At 50.4% G+C, this 21594-nt stretch overlaps 1 protein-coding gene across 2 annotated transcripts in view; it reads left to right on the top strand.

The window, feature by feature from the left end:
• The first annotated feature begins 3488 nt into the window (after positions 1–3488).
• The window catches only part of Mvb12b (multivesicular body subunit 12B), a 155253-nt gene continuing 137147 nt past the window's right edge, over positions 3489–21594 (top strand). The window contains exons 1-3 of one of the 2 annotated variants that reach the window (XM_038337841.1): positions 3533–3646; positions 13402–13544; positions 16781–16903. In XM_038337841.1, the coding sequence (XP_038193769.1) occupies positions 16793–16903 (111 nt within the window). In that variant the 5' untranslated portion in view covers positions 3533–3646; positions 13402–13544; positions 16781–16792. Of the gene's footprint in view, positions 3647–13401; positions 13545–16780; positions 16904–21594 lie in introns of both variants that reach the window. The other variant, XM_038337840.1, reaches the window with a different exon arrangement.

Raw genomic sequence — 21594 nt, 5'->3', positions numbered from 1 at the left:
AGAATCCATGCAGATAAATAGTCGGAAAGACACTATACTTCTGAGTTGCTAGGACCAGCTTCTTCAAAGAGAATTGGCTGTTCGAAGTCTTTCATTGGGAGACTGGCAACTTGCCCTGTTGGCCATAGAGTTTAAAGATCATTGAGGGACACGCTGTTAGAGTAGCATCCGCCCACTCACAGGCACAGAGAGATGAGAGGAAGGGAAGAATGGAGGGAGGGAGGGTGAGGGAGGGAGGAAGGAAGAGGAAGCTAGGAAGGGAAGAAAGATGAAGGGAAAGGGCAAGCTAATTTCCTGGCATGGGTAGGAATGTGGGGGAGATTTTGAAAGGTTGAGCCTCAGAATCGGGCAGTAAATGTGAGGCTGGATAGGAGAGAGGCCATGTGGTGTGCCCCCTGAGTTGGAGGGCCATCTGGACAAGGGTGTAGGAAGGAAACAAGTAGATATAATTGTAACACACACAAAACCAAAACATTGGTGAGCTCTCCTGGGACCACCCATGGTACTAACAACAGCTCTTGCAGTAGAAGTAACTGGGTTCTCTGCTGACATAGTTGGCTTGATTAGGTTAGGGTGGTCTTCAGAATAGATAAACTAATCAGAAGTTTTCCCCAGGATTAAATATATTATTTATTATTAGTGTATGTGAGGTGTGTGTGTGTGTGTATGTTAGTCAGAGGACAAATTGTGTGAATCAATTCTCTCCTTCCACCCTATAGGTCTCAGGGATCCTACTGAAGTCATCGGGTTTGGCTGCAAGCATCTTTATCCACTGAGCCATCTTCCCAGCCCTACAAGGATATATTTACTATCACAATCTTTTAAAAAGCCTTAATTGCTTTCTTCTCTGGTAATAGAATAGTTTTTTTTTTAATGGCCTGGCCATCTTGTTAGTTCTAAGTGACCACAACTGTCGAAGCAAATTTCCCAGCTTCCCTTGCAGTGGGGCGTGATCATGTGGCTATTTCTGGCCAATGCAATCTTAAACAGATTTGCTGAGACAGTTTCTGGAAACATTTTGCTTCCCATTGCCTGCCTTGGGAAAGGAGACCATGACATCTGAAGCAGGGGAGCGGGCCTGTGTCCACAAGGAAAAAGAACCAACCTGAGGATGCCAGTGCCCAATCGAAGGACAAACCCGAGGACGCCAGTGCCCAGTGGGAGGACCAACCCGAGGATGCTAGTGCCCAGTGGGAGGACATGCACTCTTTGCTTTGTTTTTATGTGTGTGGGCCTGAGTGTGTGTACCATGTGAATGCAGGTGCTTGAAGAGGCCAGAAGAGAGCTTCAAATACCCTGGAACTGGAATTTCAGGTAATTGTGATCTGTCTAGTGTGGATGCTGGACCTGAACCTAGGTCTTCTCTGAGAGCAGCAAGTGCCCAGCTCTCCAGCCCCGGTGTGTGTGCTCTTAATGACTGCTCCCACATAGGGACACTGAAGGAAGAGGACTGGTGTCCAGTGAAACACGTGCACCGTGTTCCTAAGTGAGATGAATACCTTAACATAGAAATGTTGCTTTGTGTGTAAACAATCTCTAAGAGACAGCCAAAGTTAAAGATCAGTGTTTGGCCTAAATATCTTTACGCATAGCAGAATATTTATAAATAAATACAAGTGCGTGCAAAATTGACAATTCTGTACGAAGTGCATTATATTTTATAACCTGGTGTGTATGTGTCTGTGTTCCTACGTGAGGGGTGTATATGTATGTGCAGACATGTGTGGAGGCCAGAAGTGCACATTGGGTGTTGACTTCATGAGGTGCCCTCCTTAACGTGTTGAGACAGTCTCTGAGTGGGGCCTGGGGCTCTCTGGAGTTCTTTGTGGCTAGTGAACTCCAAAGGCCTGCCTGCCTGCTTCCCCAGTGTTGGGATTACAAGTGCAAACCATCATGCCCAGCCGAACTCAGGTTCTCACGCTTGCATGGCAAATACTTTACTGACTCCCTACCCTCAGAACCTGCTTATTACTGAACAAAATAGCATGGGGATCATAGAGTTTGGGCTAGTTTTACAGCAAACTGGATCAGAAACTACACTTTTATTTAGAAGGGTGACAGCCATATTCTTAAGTGTATCTGTCTATGGCTGTGATTCACACAGTGGGAAGTTAACGGATGAGTTTTGAAATGAGTAGTCTTGGCCCAGCTGATTCTGGGGAATGGCTGACTCCACAAGCGAGCCTGGTTTTTGTTTTACTGCTGGACATTACAGAGGCTTCTGTGTTTTAACACTGACCGTAAGTCTCCCAAAGGTGGACAGACAGGTGGCACGCAGTACTTTGTTAGATAGCAGACAACTTTTTATCAAAGCGCATCCATTCTGCTCTCTAGGGACAGCGCTCTGCACTTGTGTTTCTTTGGCATAATCTCTGTTGGATCTTGGTATCAGGGTTATGATGAACCTGGAGATACATTATTTTTTCTTTTCCCTTGTAGCAGTTTTGTTTTGTTTTTATTTTTGGACACAGGGTCTTCCTAGGAAGCCCTGGTTGTCCTGGAACTCACAGAGATCCGCCTGCCTCTGCCTCATGAGTGCTGGAATTAAAAGCGATCGCCACCACACCGGGCCTTGTAGCAACTTAATAACACAGATTGTCTGTTCCCTCATGGCGTGATTGGACTTGTTATCCACCCATGTGGACCTACGATGTTTCTGAGTGGCACAGATGCCTGGAATGCATGCACACATTTGGATATTATCCCCACGGGATCTTTGGCTCCACGGACACTTCTGCTTGGCACACTAGCTTCAGGGTCTGGCTATTTTGGAAAAGCCTGGGATGTGTAACTATGAGTCTTGGTGCATGAGCAAATCAAGCCGACTACTGTGTATGATTTTAAATGTCCAGTTTAGCACACATCCCCTTCAGGGCCTGCAGGTCTGGCTGTGTAGGGGGAGGTGGTTCAGGGATCAAAGGCTGTTGCTGCCTTTCTGTCCAGCCTGAGGGCCTTGCTCCCTCTATTTCATTGTGACTTCTTGTAAGGTTCCACGGGCACTGCAGGGGCGTCATCCTACTCTAGATGCCTCCTCAAGGCTTGCCCCCAGGCCTCTGTGGGTAAATCATTTGCCCAGCAAGAGGGGCGAGCTGAGACCTGCTCTGAGCTTGGGGTCAGTCTGAGGCCCCTGCTGCGCCGCGTTAGGTCAGCCGGGCAGTGGGAAGAGCAGAGGGGATTGCCCTGGGCCAGGTGGGAGGGTGTCCCTGAAAGGGCCACTCCGGGCCTGCAGGCCTGGTGTCAGAGCGTCTTCCAGGGACCTGCGGCCGGCCGAGCTGAGCGGTGGACGAAGGGGACGGCGAGGCCTAGCGGAGCCGAGCGGAGGCCGACTGGGGGCGGGGACCGAGGGCGCCGGAGGCCACAGGGCGGTACGCTCCCGGCTCTGCCGCAGGCAGCGCGCCCCTCCCGCCCCGGCCCCGGCCCTCGCCGCCGCTGCCGCCGCTGTTGCCGCCGCCGCCGCCAGGCCGCGCCCCGCCCCTCGCCGCCGCCGCTCCCGGGGAGGCTGCGCTCGAGCTGCGGCGCCGGCTGCAGCCGCCTGGGCCCCGGGCCCGGCTCCTCCCGCGCCGCCCGGGCGATGAGAAGCTGCTTCTGCGTGAGACGGAGCCGGGACCCGCCGCCGCCGCAGCCGCCGCCGCCCCAGCGGGGAACAGTTAAGTGAGGCCCGCGCGGGAGGACGGGCGGGGGCGGGCGGGAGGGCGGGCGGTCGCGGGAGGAGCCGGCCGGGCCCAGGCCTGCGGGCTGCGCGCCCGGACCCGCGTGGGGACAGGCCCGGGAGGGCGGCCTCCGCCCGGCGCGGTGCTGCAGGCTCTCAGAGCTCCGGCTCGGCCTTGAGGCTGGAGCGAGCTGGGGACTCGAGTGGCAGCCCCGCTCCGAGGGTGGAGCCAGGTGAGGGGCGACAGGCTTCACGGGGGCACACGCTGGGGACAGTTCCCTGGACTCGCTTGGCCTGGGGTCCGGCTCTCTGCTGTCACGTGGGTGCGGTTGAGCACGCACCTGACCCTCAGGCATCATTACCTGAGGGTACCCAAACTGTAGGGCACCTGTCTGCAAGGTGACCAGCCATCCAGGAAGCATAGTGGGCATGTTGATGAACCTCCCTTTGCAATGGCTGCAGCCAGGGCAAGTGAGGCCTAAAGGGGCTGCTTGGCACAGTACCAGGGACCACATCCTCAGAGACAGGAACTGTGAATGAGGTAGACCCAGGAGCATCTTTGTTCCCTTTGTCTCCAGCACACAGCTGTCCCTGAGTTATCAGCCTATCTCTCTTCTGTCCCCTGACCCCCAGGACCTGTTCAGCAAGACAAGGGGGAAAACGACAGGCAGGCCCAAGGCAGATGGCCATTGCCCCTTCTCCCTGCCCCCACGTGAGACCCAGAGCGCCTGAATTTCAGCCACATTGGCAGACAGAAGGCAGGGCTCTTCTTTCAGGGCCTTTGTCTCTAGTAGTGCCTTCTTGGAGAGAATGTTTCCCGACAGCTGGCTGGATCCTATCTCCTTTTACCAGGACTGCCAAATCTTATCAGCTGCCTTAGAAAAGTTAGAAGATAAGCCCCGGAGAATCCTATAGTAAATGACAAACTCCGAGTAGGCGGAGGTTAGTTACCAGAGATGGTGGCACCTTTCTTGCCAGCTGGGAAATCACTTGGGGGTGCTTTGAGGAATAGTGCCACACTCAACGTTTAAGTGAGTCTCTGAGAATCGGGGCTTCTGCAAAGGCTCGGTCACCAAGACCCATGGAGGTCGATCGACCATGGTGGCTGGTTCATTGAGTATAACAGCATCCCCTTGTCTCCTTCTCATTGTCCCTCCCTTTCTCTGGTACTGTGTTCCTGATAGCGACCTTTGCTGTGCTTATGTTGGTGGACCTTGACCACTTCAAGAATATTTCACTAAGGTTAAATCAGGGGCTTTAGAATGAGACCCTGCCTGTGTCTGGCTTTTTTTTTTTTTTTTTTTTTTTGTGCTGCCATTTCCTGGTATGTAGACTGAAGCTAATGAGTCTATCATAGGGTTCTGGTGGGGTAGAAATGGAGTGTTGCACGAGAAGCTAACATAAGGCCTGCCTTGGTGTGGTGAGTTACCAGTAAAAGCAGTTAGTAATAATCTTTCAGGGGCCTGGGATCAAACCTGTGCAAATTGGTGAGCTCTGCCATTGTGCTCCATCCGCTAGCCCAGTTAGCAGTTACTATTTGGTAATCAAGCTTGCTTACTTAGTTTATTTTCTAGTGCCTGTTTGCAAGCATAAGAACGACCTTCTCAGGGCAATAGGAAGCTATGGTATAGTGATTTGGCTTGAATCTGAGGGCTCGGGTTGAGTTTTATCCCATTCTTTAGACCGTAGGTGACCCTAGTAAAGCCCTCTTTCTTTCTGGAATCCCCATTTTCTTAATTGTAAAAGTGGCTTACAAATAATACTTACCCCATAAGGATCATCAATCAGGAAGGCACTTGACCTTTCAAGAGGTGGAGAGCCTCATGAAAATTAAGTGAGATCCAGCACTCAGCAGATGCTTGCATGATTTGCTGCTGGGGTCAGGCCCCACCAGAAAAAGAATTCAGGGATATCTTGACTTTGTACGTGTTACAAGACCACGTGGCCATGTGAACGCAATGGCTGAATGCCCTCTCAACGCTTGAGGAGTAAGGGAGAGTCCCAGCATTGAGTTTCTGTCCATGTCATGGCAAAGCTGCCTGAGGGCATCAGAAGCCACGTGGTGTGGGTCCCTCTGCTATGGCCAGCTAACAGTGCTCTGTGCTTCATGTCCAAGAGCAGTAGCCTCACCACACAGCCACACCATGATGGTGCTGGAGTTGAGGACGAGGAAGGTGGTGAATGACCACATGGCTGGGTGTGGTTGGCTGAGGACACGGTTACTGGCTGTGAATGGTGAGCAGAGTCCTCTTTGGCAGTTGGTGGTGCGGGGCCACTGGATGCCTACAGCAAACTGCTTTCTGTCCCTGGGGCTCTCCTCAACCTTCACCTTACTGTGCTACCCCAGGGAACTGTGGTTTCCCAGTGCTGTCTACGGAGCAGGGATCTAAGTCAGTCCCTCACTCCAGCTGCCTGGCAGGAAAGCCACCAACCAGCAGGGTGTGTGACATCACCTCCCTTGTCCTGGACATCCTATGGGCAGTGTTTGGTTTAGTTGACACACTCCTGGCGAGAGGCTAAGCTTGTTCCAGCAGAAATTCGAGAGCCCCATGGGCCCAGATCCCAGGGCCACACACAGGAGCTCAGTATCTCAGCTTCTCTGGGGAAGGAGGACCCTCTAGTTGCCTTCTAGCTTACTTAGTAAAAATAATGTGTTTCTGTATTCTTTTTTATCTATAGATACAGGCATGAGTGCATATGCCACATCCACTCTTAAAAAATTAAAAGACTAGACACTGACGGAATGTTCAAAAGAGTGCCCCTATGGCCCGTAAAGGAGAGAAGTACATGACCTCTTTAAAGATGAGCCTTGTGCCTGACAGCAGGCGAGGGTAGCATGCGTGGAGGTCAGAGGACAGCTGTAGGCGTTGGTTCACTCCTTCTACCATGTGGGCCCCAGGGATCAAACTCAGGTCAGCAGACTTAGTGACAAGTTCCTTGACCCGCTGAACCATCGTCCTGGTCCATACGAGAGTTTAGGATGTATTTTTATTTTAAATTATCTGTGTGTGTGTGTGTGTGTGTGTGTGTGTGTGTGTGTGTATAGGCACATGTACATGTGTGCAGGTGCTCATGGAGGCCAGAAGAAGGTGTTGGAGGCTCCTGGAGCTGGAGCTCAAGGGGGCTGTGAGCCACCCAACACAGGTACTGGGAACCAAATGTGGGTCCTCTGCAAGAGCAGTACACTGTCCTAACCCCTGAGCCATCTCTCCAGTCCCATACGTAAGTTCTTAATGAGCCAAACCAGCCTGTGAGGTTTATGGAAATGCAGACTCCAGGGCTTCATTCCCAGACTTCACTGAGGCAAAATGTCCAGGAAAGGGACCCCAGAACCTGCATATTTAGTAAGCTCATTTGGAGTGTTCTTATGCCTGCTGAGATCTGAGACCCACAGTTCTAGACACTTAGAAAATTGTTAAGTGAGGACAGCATCAACTTTACCAACTTAGCCAGGGGGAAGTGTGTAGATCAGTGGCAGTAACTAGGACATAGTTGTGTAACTGATCTGTGGAACTTTTCTCTCTCCCTCTCTCTCTCTCTCTCTCTCTCTCTCTCTCTCTCTCCTCTCTCTCTCTCTCTCTGTGTGTGTGTGTGTGTGTGTGTGTGTGTGTGTAGGTCAGAGGTCAGCCTCAGGTGCTATTCCTCAGAACCTTCTGCATTGTTTTTTGAGGCAGGGTCTATCATTGGTCTGGGTTCATGATAATTGGCTAGGCTGGCCTAGGCTGTCCAGAAAGCTTCCTGTCTCTGTCTCCTCAGCTCTGGGATTACAAGCATGGGTTACCATTTCTGGCTTTTTATTTATATATTTATTTAAAAATTTATTTTACATGTATTTATTTTGCTTTGTATGTACGTCGGTACACTGTGTGCATGCCTGGTGCCCGTAGACGATGGAAGAGAGTATCAGATCGCCTGAAACTGGGGTTGCAGATGGCTGTAAGCCAACATGTAGGTGCTGGGAATTGAACCCAGATCCTTTAGAAGAGCAGCCAGTGCTCTTTACAGCTGAGCCATCTGTCCAGCACCACCCACCCACCTCCATCTGACTTTTTGTCTTGGGTTCTGGGGGCTGAACTCGGGTCATCCTGTATTTTCGAGGCTGAATCATTTCTCCAGCCCTAATTGCTAGACTTTTTTTGGCTTGCAAAATTGAAATCATTAAACAACTCCCCATGTCCCTTTTTTACAGCTCCTGGCAGCCTCCATTCCACTTCTGTCTCCCTGAGTAAGACTGTGCTGGGAGCCTTATGGACTGGAATGCTGTGGTGTGTAACTTTTTCTGGCTGCCTTATTTTACTTAGCACAATATCCTCACAGTTTGTCACGTTAAAGTGTGGGTCAGATTCTCCCTCTTTTCAAGGGTTGAATGAATGTTGACTGAACTTATTGATTGTATTTCATTTGCCCATTCATCATGTTTTGGCTATTGAATAAGGGTGCTCTGACTCTGGTTTCAATTCCTTGGGGTATATAGCTAGAAATGGATCATATGGAAACTTTTTGTTTGTTTGTTTGTATGTTTGTTTTTTGGTTTTTGGTTTTTTGAGACAGGGTTTCTCTGTGTTCTGGAACTAGCTCTTGTAGACCAGGCTGGCCTCAAACTCACTGAGATCCTCCTGCCTCTGCCTCCTGAGTAAAAGACAGTTTTTACTGTGGTTTGGGTTTTAACTTGCATTTTCGGTGGACTTCCTGGTTGAACGTCTTTTCCTGTGCTGTGCACAGTCCATGCGTTGCTCACTTGTGGAGAAATGTTTGTTCTCGTTTTTCCCACTAACAAACGCGTGAGTTGACTTTGTTGAGCTGCGGATCTTCATGGGACCTCTCATCACTTATCTGTGAGCAGAGATGGTTGGCAGATATCTCCCCCAGCCTTTGAGTTGTCTTTTTACTCTGTTGATTGTGTCCTCTGATGCAATTCTAGATGTTTTATTCACACTACTCTGGCTTCATGTGGTGAAAACTCAGGCCTGGGTTGAGTGATTTGTATAGAGCCCCACAGCTGTGAGTGTCTGAGCGTTGGCTGGCATTCTGGTCTGACTTGAAAGCTGTGCCTTCTCCATTACTATGCTCTGCTGGCCATCCTACACTGACTGATAACATAAGGGGAGATTTGAAGGAACTCGTGTAGGTGGGAGAAACACAGCTGAGTCCTGGCATACCTTGCTTCAGGCCACTGGCTTGCCTTGGCCTTGGCACTGCACCTTATCCTGTGGACTGGGCAGCAGCGTCGTTTTCTTTTTGTTTTTTGAGACAGGGTTTCTCTGTGTAGCCCTGGCTGTTCTGGAACTCACTTTGTAGACCAGGCTGGCCTCAGACTCACAGAGATCTGCCTGCCTCTGCCTCCCGAGTGCTGGGATTAAAGGTGTATGCCACCATACCTGGCACCATTTTTTTTTTAAATTGTGTTTAGTTGGATTTTATTTGTTTGTTTTGGCATTTCATAAACTTTTCTTCAGAGCCCATCTGCTGCTTGCTGTGTCCCCAGAAGCCGCTCTTTGTTCATACCATTGTGTCTTTGTCAGTGTCTTTGAAACAGTGTACCATCCCCACCGTCTGTTTTCTAGGGAGACAGCTCTTCCCTCTAAAGGAGGTGTCCCCTCATTTGCAGCCCCTTGCCTTGGGGAGAGTCTCTGCAGCCTGGGTTCACATCTCATCTGTTGCTGCCACTCAGCATTGTGAAGCTTCTCCCAGTTTGCATTATCCAGCCTGCCCCAGACCCAGAGCGTGGGTAGGGAGTGAGGTTGCTGTTGATGGACAAGCTCCTTAGGACAGTCTCCATGCAGCCAGCTGGGACAGCTTTAGCCCCTGCAGGGCCCTCATCCATCACCATTGCATTGAGATCCACTTTAGAAAAGTCTAGAAGACTGCAGGGTCTCCTCCTTCAACAGGTATGTTCTTCTGTGGTTGAGGTTGTCCTTTGGGACATCAGTGTGACCCTGCCTGGGGTCCCATCAGAAGGGGACAGATAAGTTTGCTTCTACTGCAGTCTCCTTAATCCAGTGAGACTTGGGCAGTATTTGAGAAGGCGAGAACCTCGTTCATTCATTCTTTATCCATACATAGACCATGTATTGAGTACCTAGTATGAGTATGGCTCTTAGCACACCTTTGAACAGTATGAGGAAAGTGCATAGTTTGAGTGTGCACACATCTTTGTTCACACTTGTTCACATGAGCATATGTGTATGATAAAACCACCCTCTAAGGATGATATTAGATTTTTGGGTGCTGGCACCTGTCTGGATGGGTAGCTGGAGAAGGCTCAGGAAAATTCGAGGGATGCTTGGGATGTTGAATGGCAGGGTAGGGTGAGCGAGAAGCTGAGTACTCTTGGCTGACCTGTGATGGGGAGGGAGAGGCTGGGGAACCCATTATGAGATTCTTCTCAAAGGAAGGTCACCTTCAAGTTCATTCCATCCTATTCATTCATCGTTTTCTTATCAAACATGTAATAAGGACCTGCAGTGGGGTTCTTGAACTGCAGGTGGTGACCAGCCGTTTGATCAACGGGATCCTGTGAGAATGCAGCTTCTTAGGCTCCTTGCGCAAGTCCCTGGCAGCCCTCTGGAGTCTCTTTCTAGTATAGGGCTCAGGGCTGTGGGTATTAGCAGCTACCCAGGAGGCACTCCTGCATCCAAGCTACCATTAGAAAGGCAGAAGACTCCTGCTGCCAGATGTAGGAGAATATCCTTTGTCCTAGCTCTCCACAGATGTCTGCCCTGTTAGGGGGGAGGCGGGAGATTGTGTGAAGTGAGCCAGGTTGGGGGTGTCAATGGGATATGCAGGTGAAGTCAGCCAGTAAGTTACCAGATACACCCCTGAGTCTTAGGAGAGAACCAGACGGCTCTTGTGGAAGCTGTCAGCTGTCAGATGGACTGATTAGATTGATGAATGTCCTAGAGATGGAAAAGATGGACAAAAGATGGGAAAGCCAAAAATGATATGGGCTGTAAGGTAACATGGCACTTCTCCTCCACTTATGCTGGCCTTCAGGACAATGGTATGACTCTATTTTATACTATGGCACTACACATAAAAGGATCCTTGCTCTTGGGACCTCCTAGGATGATTGTGTTTGCTGGGCATTTTCCTTCTATTGGGATCTCCAATATGGCACCACCAGTCTAGACTCGATGGTAATGGACATGATCAGCCCTGATTTCCTGTGATCATAAACAGGGCAGAATGAGACTCACCTGCGTCCTAGTGGACTCTGCCTTCCAGCTGGGTTCCAGCTGTGTGGAGCTGGGTTCCAGGGCTGTGTGGAGCTGGGTTCCAGGGCTGTGTGGAGCTGGGTTCCAGGGCTGTGTTTCCAGAGCTGTGTGGAGCTGGGTTCCAGGGCTGTGTTTCCAGAGCTGTGTGGAGCACTGGGGCTGTGTAGAGCTTGTCCTTTAGCGGCTTCGTCTGGTTAGTGCTGGGAAGCTCCATCCTACATTCGTGTGCTTTATGAGAACTCTTGTGGTCTTCATATGACTAATAAAAATCTGAGAATGGTCTGATTGGATTGATGGATTTGTGTCCCAGAATCTTTTGTTAGGAAAAAATCAGCTTTCCTGGGGGAAAAGGAAGGGCTCACCATTGTTTGTTTCCTAGCTGGAAAATTCCGTGTCCCAGGAGAGCTTAGAAGAATATTTGCCATCATTTCTGGTATCAGAACAGCCCTCCCATAGTCAGTGGCCTGCTGCCTCGACTGTCCAATGGCAGTGACCCAGGGATTTGACTTCTGATGGTCACCAGCTTAGCTGTGCATAGACCAAGGGTCAGGTGGAGCAGGTCCTCTGTGGGGCTCCCCAGCAGATGCCTCTCAGTGTGCACTAGCCCTCTCAGGGACCTGATTGCTGGCCCCACTCTGTCCTGGGTGCTGCAGGGTGTCTGGTCTCAGCGTGAAGCCTCCATTTGGGGCAGGTTTTTGTACTTCTGTTCTGCATGGTGTGGTGTGTGATGAGGAGGTCCAGCCATAGTCTACCTTCCTCAGGATAGGGCTGTGTCCTTTTTCTCTTCCTTGCAGAAAGGTGCTGATGCCTGGGAGGTCCCAGAGACCCTACCACTGGGAAAGAGTTGCAGAGTCCTCCCTGTCTGAGGACACCTGGTTGTAGTAGCAGCTTCACTGGGGAAAGAGTTTGCCCTTGTGCAGCAGGATACAGGGAGACAGTTTGTGTTTTTGATGCCCTTGAGCTTGGACTCCAAGCAAGCTGAACACAGTTCATCCTTCTGTGGGGACTTAATTAACCCACTGATTTTTGCCATTTCAATTAGTCAGCCAGTTTAACCTGCTCCCCCCTCCCCCCAGTACTTTGAAATTACTCTTTCCAGAAGATATGTGATCATGCTTTTAGCCCTGGCAGGCAGTGCTGGCGCTGCTTCTGAGCAGCCTTGCCCATGCTCTCTGCAGGGAGGCCAGGATGGCAGGAAGGCCAGGCCTCCTTTGAAGGCAGCAGCTCCTGCCCCCTGCAGTCCTTGCCCTGGAAAACACTTTAAACTCCCCGGCCCACTCCCCACTGCTGGAAGGCCTCTGTGGAGGGGCTGTGTGTTGTTAGCTGGGTTTTGATTTCAGTACTGGAGTTGATAAAACGAGATAAACCCCAGGCTCACTAAGGCTGTGGAAATTAAACAGAGATGATATCAAAGTTCCCCCGAGTTTTCAGTGTGCTGCAGGCGCTTCACTGGGGCTGGAGGCAGCCTTTGATTCTGAAACAATGAGCAGCATCAGTTAAACCAGAACTGCTGACTTTTAGGGATTATGTGCATGGTTGTGGTAATTCTTTGATCAGCTACAAGAGAGCAGTGTAGCGTCTGCCCACTACACTGTGAAGGGGCACCATAGTTAAAGCTCATTTCCCTGTGAGCCTGGGATGACAGTGTTGTTGAGGTGCCCTGCTGTGGGGGGCCAAACCTCCTCCTGGCCATCTTCCTTTGTAAACACATCTAGCATGGCATGGAGGGGGGAGACCTCCCCTCGCTTGAAAGACCAGACTCAATTCACCTTGTGCTGTGTGTCCACACACTCTTGCCTTGCTCTCTTGTCTCGGGGAGTTCTCTCAGGGAAACACAAGAACAGATGCCTGGAGCAGGGCTCTGCAGCCCTCAGCCTGGGAATGATCTGGCAGGCGCCGTGTGCCCCCACTCAGGAGAAGTCATTGGGGACGATATCTGATGGCTTGGAAGGTTACATTAGGAGAAGAGCTCAAGGTCACTGTCACCATGGCCAAGGGCAGACATGCCCAGCACTGAACTTCCTCACTTGGCCTGTGTTGAGAACCCACTAGGTTTCAGATTGGCTCAGTATCTGTCATCCAGCCACCCAAATGGGGTGGGGGGCACTCTGGCTTTCCCTGTGGACACCTTTCTGCAGCTGTAGCTGGACGGCTCAGGCTTGCCTCTGGCTCCCTTCCTCCAGGTTAGCCATGCTGCTGTGCTTGGTAATGGAGCCCCTGTGTGCTGTGGATCCTGCCCGCACCAGGCCATAGATCAACCCATTCCCTCCCGTGCCGAGCTCAGATCTCCCTCATTAGGCCTGAATTTACCTCTGTCCTACACAAACATGGCCTTAGCTCATTTTTATTGTTGTAAATTATTTATGAGGGAAATGTTGAATCTCGAAACTGAGGTGTGAGGAAAATTAATCCCATGTTACTTTTATCTTTCTGTACTTTCTTCCCCTTTGCTTGACTTATTGAGCTATGGCCAGAGAAAGAAGCGTTTTGGCATTTTAAAATATAATTAGTGTTGAAACTGCTTTCCCTCTCGGGCAGGATGTTGGTCTCTGTGCAGTGAAACAGCCCAGGCTAGACTGAGGAGGATGCCCTGCCGGCTGCCGGCTGCCGGGCTGTGGGAACAAGCCTCAGTTTTCCCTTCTACAGAATAAGGCTAGCTTGGTGGGCCCTCCTGCTCTGAGGTGAATTTCAGCCAACTTGGCAGAGTTCTCTACAAACTTAACAGGGATTTGTTCACATGATTGAGGAGCCCCTAAGGGGGACAAGAGTTGCTGCAGGGAGGCCTTTTGTATTTACCCTGTCTCTTCCTGCCTGCCAGGTCGGTGATGTTCTTAAACACATGCTCCCTTGCTCTCCCTCTAGCCTGCTATTAGGCTCACATTTGCGGCCCCTCTTCTTCCTGTCTGAGGCCTGGCCCACGACCCTGGTGGCAGGGTGCTGTTCTGCTCCTGCGCCTTCCCTTCTGGCGGGAGGCTCCAAGCAGCCTGAGGAAACTTGGAGTGCAAGTTGATAAATGGCCTTTTGTTAGGAGGTCAATCGAAGTGACGGCAGAGATGCTGTTAAAAGTAATTTGCAGTCAGAAATATGTAATTCAGGGCAAGCCACTCTGAGCGATGGCCTCTGCCATGGATATCTTGGGCGTTTCTCATTAAGAGGCTCCTTGGCTGGTGGTGGCCATGCCCCACCGCCAAGTGGAACAGTCCCTGCAACAGCCATTTGTCTCCGAGGCACAAAGACTGCCCTGATCCCCAGGGCACAGCAACTCGGCAGCCAGGGGAATGAGGCAGAGGCTGCCCCGGGGCTGGGCAGCCTGGCTCCTGTGCTTTGAGGCCCAGCTCTTTGTTCGCTTTAGTTGGAGGCTGTCTGCAGCCATTTTGGAAACTGCTGCTGGGTGCCTCCCTGGGTGCATTGTGGGAGCAGTATCTTCCTCTTGCAAGTACACTCGTCCGCCTGCAATTGGCAGTATGCGTCAAATAAGAGAGCCCGTGCCATCGCGCCTTGTGGAGGGCATTGCCATCCCAGACCATGCATCTCCCAGCAAATGAGATATTCCTTGTGTGTGCTCCCTTAATCTCTCTGGCTCCTTCCCCTTTTCCACCCTTCTTCTTCCTTTCATTTCTTTTTCTCGTTTTCATTCTCTGTCCCTCTTTCTCTTTTATAGTAAAGGCAGTAGTATTTGAATTTTTTGTTTCACATGTTTTTTATTAAATTCACAGCATGATATTTAACACTGGCAGGATTCGTACATTCTGCTAATGAGTTGCTAATTGCAAAGCATTTTTGGTAACCGACAGCAGGTACCAATATTTTGCAAACTGCAGCCTTGTGGTTTTTATTTTCCCCATAATACAGGATTTTTCAGGGGCAGAGGCATTTTGTTTAGTGATTTGCTCTGGATTGGGCAGGTGCAGGTATTTAACCCTAAACCCATATTGGGGTCACACATGTGGAATCACTCGGTAAATATTTGCTTAATACCTACTGGGTATAAGAGCACTAAGCCCCGTGCTGTTAGAGTTGAGATTTGCTAGACAATGAAAATTGGAACTAGGAAAGGATATGGTGGTGTGGCATGGTCTCCACCTTCTTCCCTCCGCTGTTGGAAGCTTATTTTGGTATAAGCCAATAAAATATAACTCTGTAACTCGGCTAAGAGGGTGGGGTGCCAGGCACTGCCAAACCCTCTCGAAAAACAAGTCTGTTTCTGGGGTGTTTTGTGGGTTCTGCTGACTTAATGGGTGACCTGCGTAGTATTTTGGTGGTTCCTGTGAGGCAGGCTCACTTGGGGTGGCCAGTGCCTTTTGATAAGAACCTGCCTCCTGCTGCCTCTTTAGGCAGGATGTTTGGTTTGCTTTTGAAATTGTAGGCAGCATTAAGAGCACTGCAGCCAGTGGGACTTAATTGCTGTAGAGTGAGGTGGGATTTATTTGTTCTTTTCCCACCGCCCGCCCAGTAAAAGTCCTCTGCATCAGGTGTTGCTCTTTATATTTGATTTCTAGGGCAGGGACACCGAGCCAGGCCCGCTGCTCTCCACGCTGCGCCAGCCTCCTCCTCTGGTCCTGCACAGAAGCAGCAAGCAGCAAAGTAGTAATTCCACATCCCTTTTTTTCATCCAAGTTACCAGTGAGAATTAGGTTCACTCCTGACCCAGGGGCAGCTGAGCTAGACAGAGAAATGGGCCAGACCTCTAGTACGTGGTGCCCCCTAGTTCTGGCCCAAACCAGGCCCCATGTGTTCTTAAGCCTTCCAGTCCACATGCTTTTCTTCTGGGCACCTACTGTGTATCATGGTCCTCTCCGGGCCCTTCTTTTATATCCTTCTGGGCACCTACTGTATGTCATGGTTCTCTCCGGGCCCTTCTTCTATATCCTTCTGGGCACCTACTGTGTGTCATGGTCCTCTCCGGGCCCTTCTTCTATATCCTTCTGCACCTACTGTGTGTCGTGGTCCTCTCCGGGCCCTTTTATATCCTTCTGGGCACCTACTGTGTGTCGTGGTCCTCTCCGGGCCCTTCTTTTATATCCTTCTGGGCACCTACTGTGTGTCGTGGTCCTCTCCGGGCCCTTCTTTTATATCCTTCTGGGCACCTACTGTGTGTCGTGGTCCTCTCCGGGCCCTTCTTTTATATCCTTCTGGGTACCTACTGTGTGTCGTGGTCCTCGCCGGGCCCTTCTTTTATATCCTTTCTCTTAGTTTTTTCAACAGCTGGGGAGTGGATCAAGACCTCATTTTACAGTTGAGGGAAAGCAGGGGCTCCTAAGGTTTAACTTCTTGTTTAGACACTAACTTGTAAATATGGAGTCCAGAGCCCCACATACCTCCTGTACCCATGCCCCAAATGCCTTCTGTGGTTTTGGAGCTCGTTAAGTTGTCTACTAAATGTCTAGTTGTCTGGATAGGCTGTACGTTTGGAAGCCTAGCCCCATTTGGGTGCACTTGAGACTTTGATAGGGGTAGCTTGTCCAGTATTGGTCCCTGTTCAGAAATCAGACAGTTGGGAGTAGAATTAGGAATAATGTCGGGTTGGGCAGGTAGCTCAGTGGGTAACATGCTTGTCTGTCCTACATAAAGCCCTGGGTTCCATTCCGAGTGCCGGATAAAACTAGATGTTCATACCTGTAATATGAGCACTTGGGAGGAGAAGGCAGGAGGACAGGAGTTCAAGACCAGCCTGGACTATAAGGTAATGTACGTTGGAATTTGAATTGAAATTACCTCCTGGAAGCAGACAGGAGCCCTCAACATTCCATGCTAACAGCTTGAGGTGTGGTGAGTGAATTCTTCATCTGAGTTCAGAGTCAGATAAGGCCCTGGTGAGGAATGTAGACAGCGGCCATATTCTGTCTAGGAGGCTGCCCTCATTCATGTTAAATGCCAAGTTTGAATTTTGTGCTCTCTGTTTCCTTTTCCAAACCAGGACCAAGCCACCATGCCTGAAGTCAAAGAGCTCTCAGAAGCCTTACCAGAGACACCGATGGACCCCATCACGGGAGTCGGGGTGGTGGCTTCCCGGAACCGAGCCCCGACTGGCTATGATGTGGTAAGATACAGAGCCAGCTTGTTGGTTCTGCTCTCCGTCTAAGAACCTGTCCCTGGGTGGAAGAACTAGAGTGGCCACAAGAGGAAAGTCACAGCCAGAGGAGGCAGCCACGAGGGTCCTGCTTTGGGGGTCATGGGGTGCGGGGATGATTTCCTGACCTTGGCCATAACTGGCTTTTGGTTATTTTTCACCCTTTAATTAGACCCATTGGTGTCTAAAGTCACTTCTAGTTTTGATGCTTCATGGAAAGGATTTAGGGAAGACCTTGGGGGTTGTCTTGTTATCCCAGCAGTGTGAATGTTCTGAGCATGTTGTCCTTGGCCATAGCTGGAGCTTGTGCAGGGCTCCCCATTGTTGGGGCCAATAATCAGGTAACTCTATCATGGGGCTGTCCTGTGCCTCAGAGTCTACGTGTAGCACCCTTGACCTCTACTTAGTTGAGGTGAAGAACGCCCCAGATGTTTCTAGATGTTCCCCGGGGAAGGGTGGGTGAGCAAAATCAGTCCCGACTGAGAACCTCTTTGGTCAGTCTACCTCAGGTCCTCGCTGCAGAAAGAGGAGCCCATTAAAAACAGCAACAAAGAAAACCCAAGAAAGCAAAAACTTCCCTTCCCCAGTGAGTGAGAAGCTCGGGAAGACAGCAGGGGCTTTTTTGACAAAGATTTGCATCTGGCCTGTCCCCTGTCTTCAAAGCCAGTTAGAATGTCTGTCTTTCCTAAAGTAGAATCATTAGGTATGGCTTTGTCCCTTGGAACTCTTGGGGAAGCTAATCAAAATGCCCCTGATTGGAGAAGCCGAAGTGTGTTTTGATGAATTGGGTCTGAGATGCACATGGTGCATCAGACAGGGCTGGGGGCTCCTGGTCTGCTGGTGGACCGTCAAGGCCCCCACTGCGTGGATTGCAGGAGGCTCAAGCCCCAGGCCCGGGTCTCACATCTTCCTGCTCTTTTCTGTCTATCAGTATCTGTGGCATTCTGGCTGCCCCTTTGGGGTCACTCAGACCACTTGGCTAGTGGGTGCCAGATGACCTTTGGTAGTTTGGCTTTCTGGAAGTCTCCAGAAGGCTGACAGGAGCACAATCTATCCCTGTCATTTTCTTCTAACATCTAGCTCAGGGCAGGAGAGCATGGTGTCAAATGAGTGAAATTAATAAGCACATTTCACCACCATGTCGCACCATGCATTTTAGTGGAAGGTGAGCAGGGCAAGAAGCTGGAGCTAGTGTGCCTGTAATTACCCAGGCTGCACATGACCCTAGGCTCCTCTAAGAGCTCTTTCGGGGAGAGGGGCGTATTCCTCTCTTCTCTTGCCTTTGGCCTCTTATGAGATAAACATCTCATTTCCCAGAGCCCCAAGTTCAAGGGGGAAAGGTGGAGAGGGCAGGGTGAGAAGAGGCACTTCCTGTTCTTTCATCTAGAGTTTCATATTAAGTCCACAGAAGTGCAGGAATGTTCTGGGAAGACTCCAAGAACTGACCAGAGGATGAGTAAGCCTGTGGCAGCTGGAGGCTAGACCACTCTCTAGGATTAACCCCCTCCTTCCCTCACACAGTGAGACTCTGACCAGCTTCCTGCTCTTAGCCACCAGATGGGCTGCTGGCCTCAGGCTGCAGCTGCCATAGAAAGGCTTTCTAGGTACTGCTGTTGCCTGAGGCTAAAAATGCCAACAGTTCATTTATAGAAATGTAATTTAATGACGTCCTTTCTCTCTGGATGGACCAGGGAACTGGAGATCATTTATTAACTGTCTCCATTCATTGTCCCCATTTCTGCAGTCTTCCACAAACAGCCTTCAGTTTCTGTCACGCACCCAGGTCTCGGAGTGACAGGCGGATGGAACCTGCCCTCAGAGATTGGGGTGGGTCTCAAGAAAGTGTAGAAAAGGTTCAGAAGCAAGACTGGGGTGCAGAGTGAGAGGGAAGTGGGGTGAGAAGACTCAGTGTGGGTGCCTCTGAGGAAGAGTTGGGGAGGTGGGAGTGAGGCCTGATGTGACATCAGGAGCAGCTCTTTCACGTCAGAAAGGCGGGCAGGTGTCAAGCTGGCCTGGGCACAAATGGGAAAGATTCCAGGGGAGAGAGGGTGCAAGTGGTCAGGACTCTGGTGACTTCCAACTGTCAGAGAATGGTTGGGGGCGTTTCCATTGTTTGGCTCTCACTCCTTCCTGCTGCTGTGTGCTGGGAAGCCGGCCTTGGTGGTGCCCCCCCCCCCCCGTGCAGTGTGTGTGTTGTCCACCCCCTTCCTTCCTTTCCCCCCTCTTCTCATCTCCCTTCCTTTCAGTAATGTTGGAACTAATTAGGCAACAAAACATTTCTTCAAAACTGCTGGTCCTGCATAATTTATAGATGCCCAGTATGTCCCAGGCGTCTTCAGAATCTCCCAAGATGCCAGTGTTTGAAGCATTGGATGTAGGGCTCTGTGGCTACACTGGGACGGAACAGCTCTCCTCCGGGCAGTGGGCTGGGTGATTTAGGGATCAAAAGGACACACAGGCTTAAAATTAGAAACTTGCAAATGAGAGGCCAATTGTCACTCACCAAAGCAGAAAAATAAAAATAAAATAAAAGGAAGAAAGGAAGGAAGGAAGGAAGGAAGGAAAGAAAAGAAAGAAAGAACCCACAAAACACAAAACTCTGTTCAGTGCTGAAGCAGGGTCAAGAAGGCTTGTGTGTTTCCAGAATGCTCAAGGACTGAAAACCCTCCAGAGGAGGGAGCGAGCGCTTGCCTGAAGCCTGTGGTAGACATCAAGTGGAACACGTAAGCCACACTTGTCCCCCTGGACTGACCGTAGCTGCCACTCAAATCTCTAGAAGTGAGGGCAGGAGACTCCAGTCCACAGGTGCTCCTCCTCCTGGGCCACACCTGTAGCGGGTGGGCGGTAAGGGACAGCTTACCCCTCCCTGTCCCCCTCAGTAACGCCCTGCTGAGCAAAGAAATGAGGCTCCCCGCAGCCTCTGTCACAGGCTGGTTTCTCTTCAGAGCTGAGCTTGTTTTGATGAAGGCACCAGGTGTCCCTCTTTTGTTTCGGTAGAAAATGCTTTAAACCAAGTTTTACTGAAAATGTGGAAAGAGGTTTCCTGTGGCTTGAATCTGGGCCACTCCTGTGAACTGTCTGGGGACAGACCTGCTCCTGAGAGGTGGACACACTTGACGCTGGGTGTCGGGAGTACAGTGGCCATCATTGTGCAAGAGGCCAGCAAGGCTGCCTCAGGAAGTCTGTCAGAAACTGTGGCTTCCTGTGGCTGCGGGGGAGGAGCTGTCTTCTCTTTTGGCCTCTCCTACCCCATCACCCCCCACCCCTGACCTTGCCGTGCAATTCCAGGGTTGATCAAAGGCTCACTCAGACAATTGTGTGTGTGTGTGTGTGTGTGTGTGTGTAGGACGGACAGTGTCTTGATACTTCCTCTGCTCACAGAAATATCTGGTTTACTTTTGCTCAGACTTGTAAAAATCAGACCTCAATTATTTGGCTCGACAGAGAAATTAATTTTTTTTAAAATTGAAATTTAAGTTTTGAGGTAATTATGGATTTATATGCACTTTAAGAACAAATGCGACCACTCTCAGCCTTTGTCAGGGATCAAGTGACGAGGTGGCACAGGTGTGGTGTGTACTTCTGCCCGTGGTGTGTTTGGAAATGCCAGCGTGTTTCAGAACCAGCACCCTGAGTCTAACCAAATGATGTGTGATCAGTGGATCGGGAGCAGGTTGCTCTTTAAAAGATGGTTTTCGGCTGGTGGTTCTCAAGAGGAACAAGCATGTCCTACTGCTGGACAGAGCCAGGTGGGGAGGGGCCTGGAGAGCAAAGGCAGCATGGGTAAGGGCCTTCGGTGCAGCTTCTGTGGGCAAGGCAGAGGCAGGTAAGCAGACTCCAGCCCATCTAGTGTAAATGGTTGTGGGTTTTGTGCCACAGCTGTGGTGTCTGGCTGGCAGGTATCTGGTGCCGTGGGCAGTGGGCATTTTCTCGATCAATGATCGATGTGAGGTATGTTCTGGCCAGTTTTTGTCACCTTGACATAAACCAGAGTCATCTGGGAAGAGGGACCCTCCATTAAAGGAATTGCCTCCATCAGACTGGCTTGTGGGCATGTCTGTGGGACATCTCCTCTTTCTTTTTTGTTTTTAAAGGTTTATTTATTATTTTTGTTCCTATGTATATAGAGAAGACTGAATGAATTTCTGTGCTGTTGGTGGAGACCAGAGAGCATCCTGAGTTACAGGGGTTGTGAGCTACCTGTGTGTGAGTGCTGGGCGGTGAGCCTGGGTCCTTGACAGGATCATTGCAAAGTGCTCTTAACCCCTGAGCATTCTTTTCGTCCTGTGGGGGAATGGGGGCATAATCTCTCTCTCTCTCTCTCTCTCTCTCTCTCTCTCTCTCTCTCTCTCTCTCTCTCTCTCTCTCTCTCTCTCTCAATGTTTACTTAGTTTATGTGTATGGGTATTTTGCCTACATGCATGTCTGTGTACCAGGAGGCCAGAGGATGGTGTTGGATCCCCTAGAGCTGGCGTTCCAGATGGTTCTGAACCACCATGTGGGTGCTGGTAATCAAATCTAGAGTCTTCTAGAAGAGCAGCCCCCAGTGCTCTTAATCACTGAGCCACATCTATCAAGCCCCCCATGGGGCATTTTGTTGATTAATGATTGATGTGAGAGGGCTAAGCCCATTGTGGGGAGGTGGTCCTGGGTTCTATTAG

Source organism: Arvicola amphibius, chromosome 7, assembly GCF_903992535.2.
Source record: "Arvicola amphibius chromosome 7, mArvAmp1.2, whole genome shotgun sequence".
Lineage (NCBI taxonomy): Eukaryota > Metazoa > Chordata > Mammalia > Rodentia > Cricetidae > Arvicola > Arvicola amphibius.
This window is presented reverse-complemented; position numbering and strand designations above follow the sequence as displayed.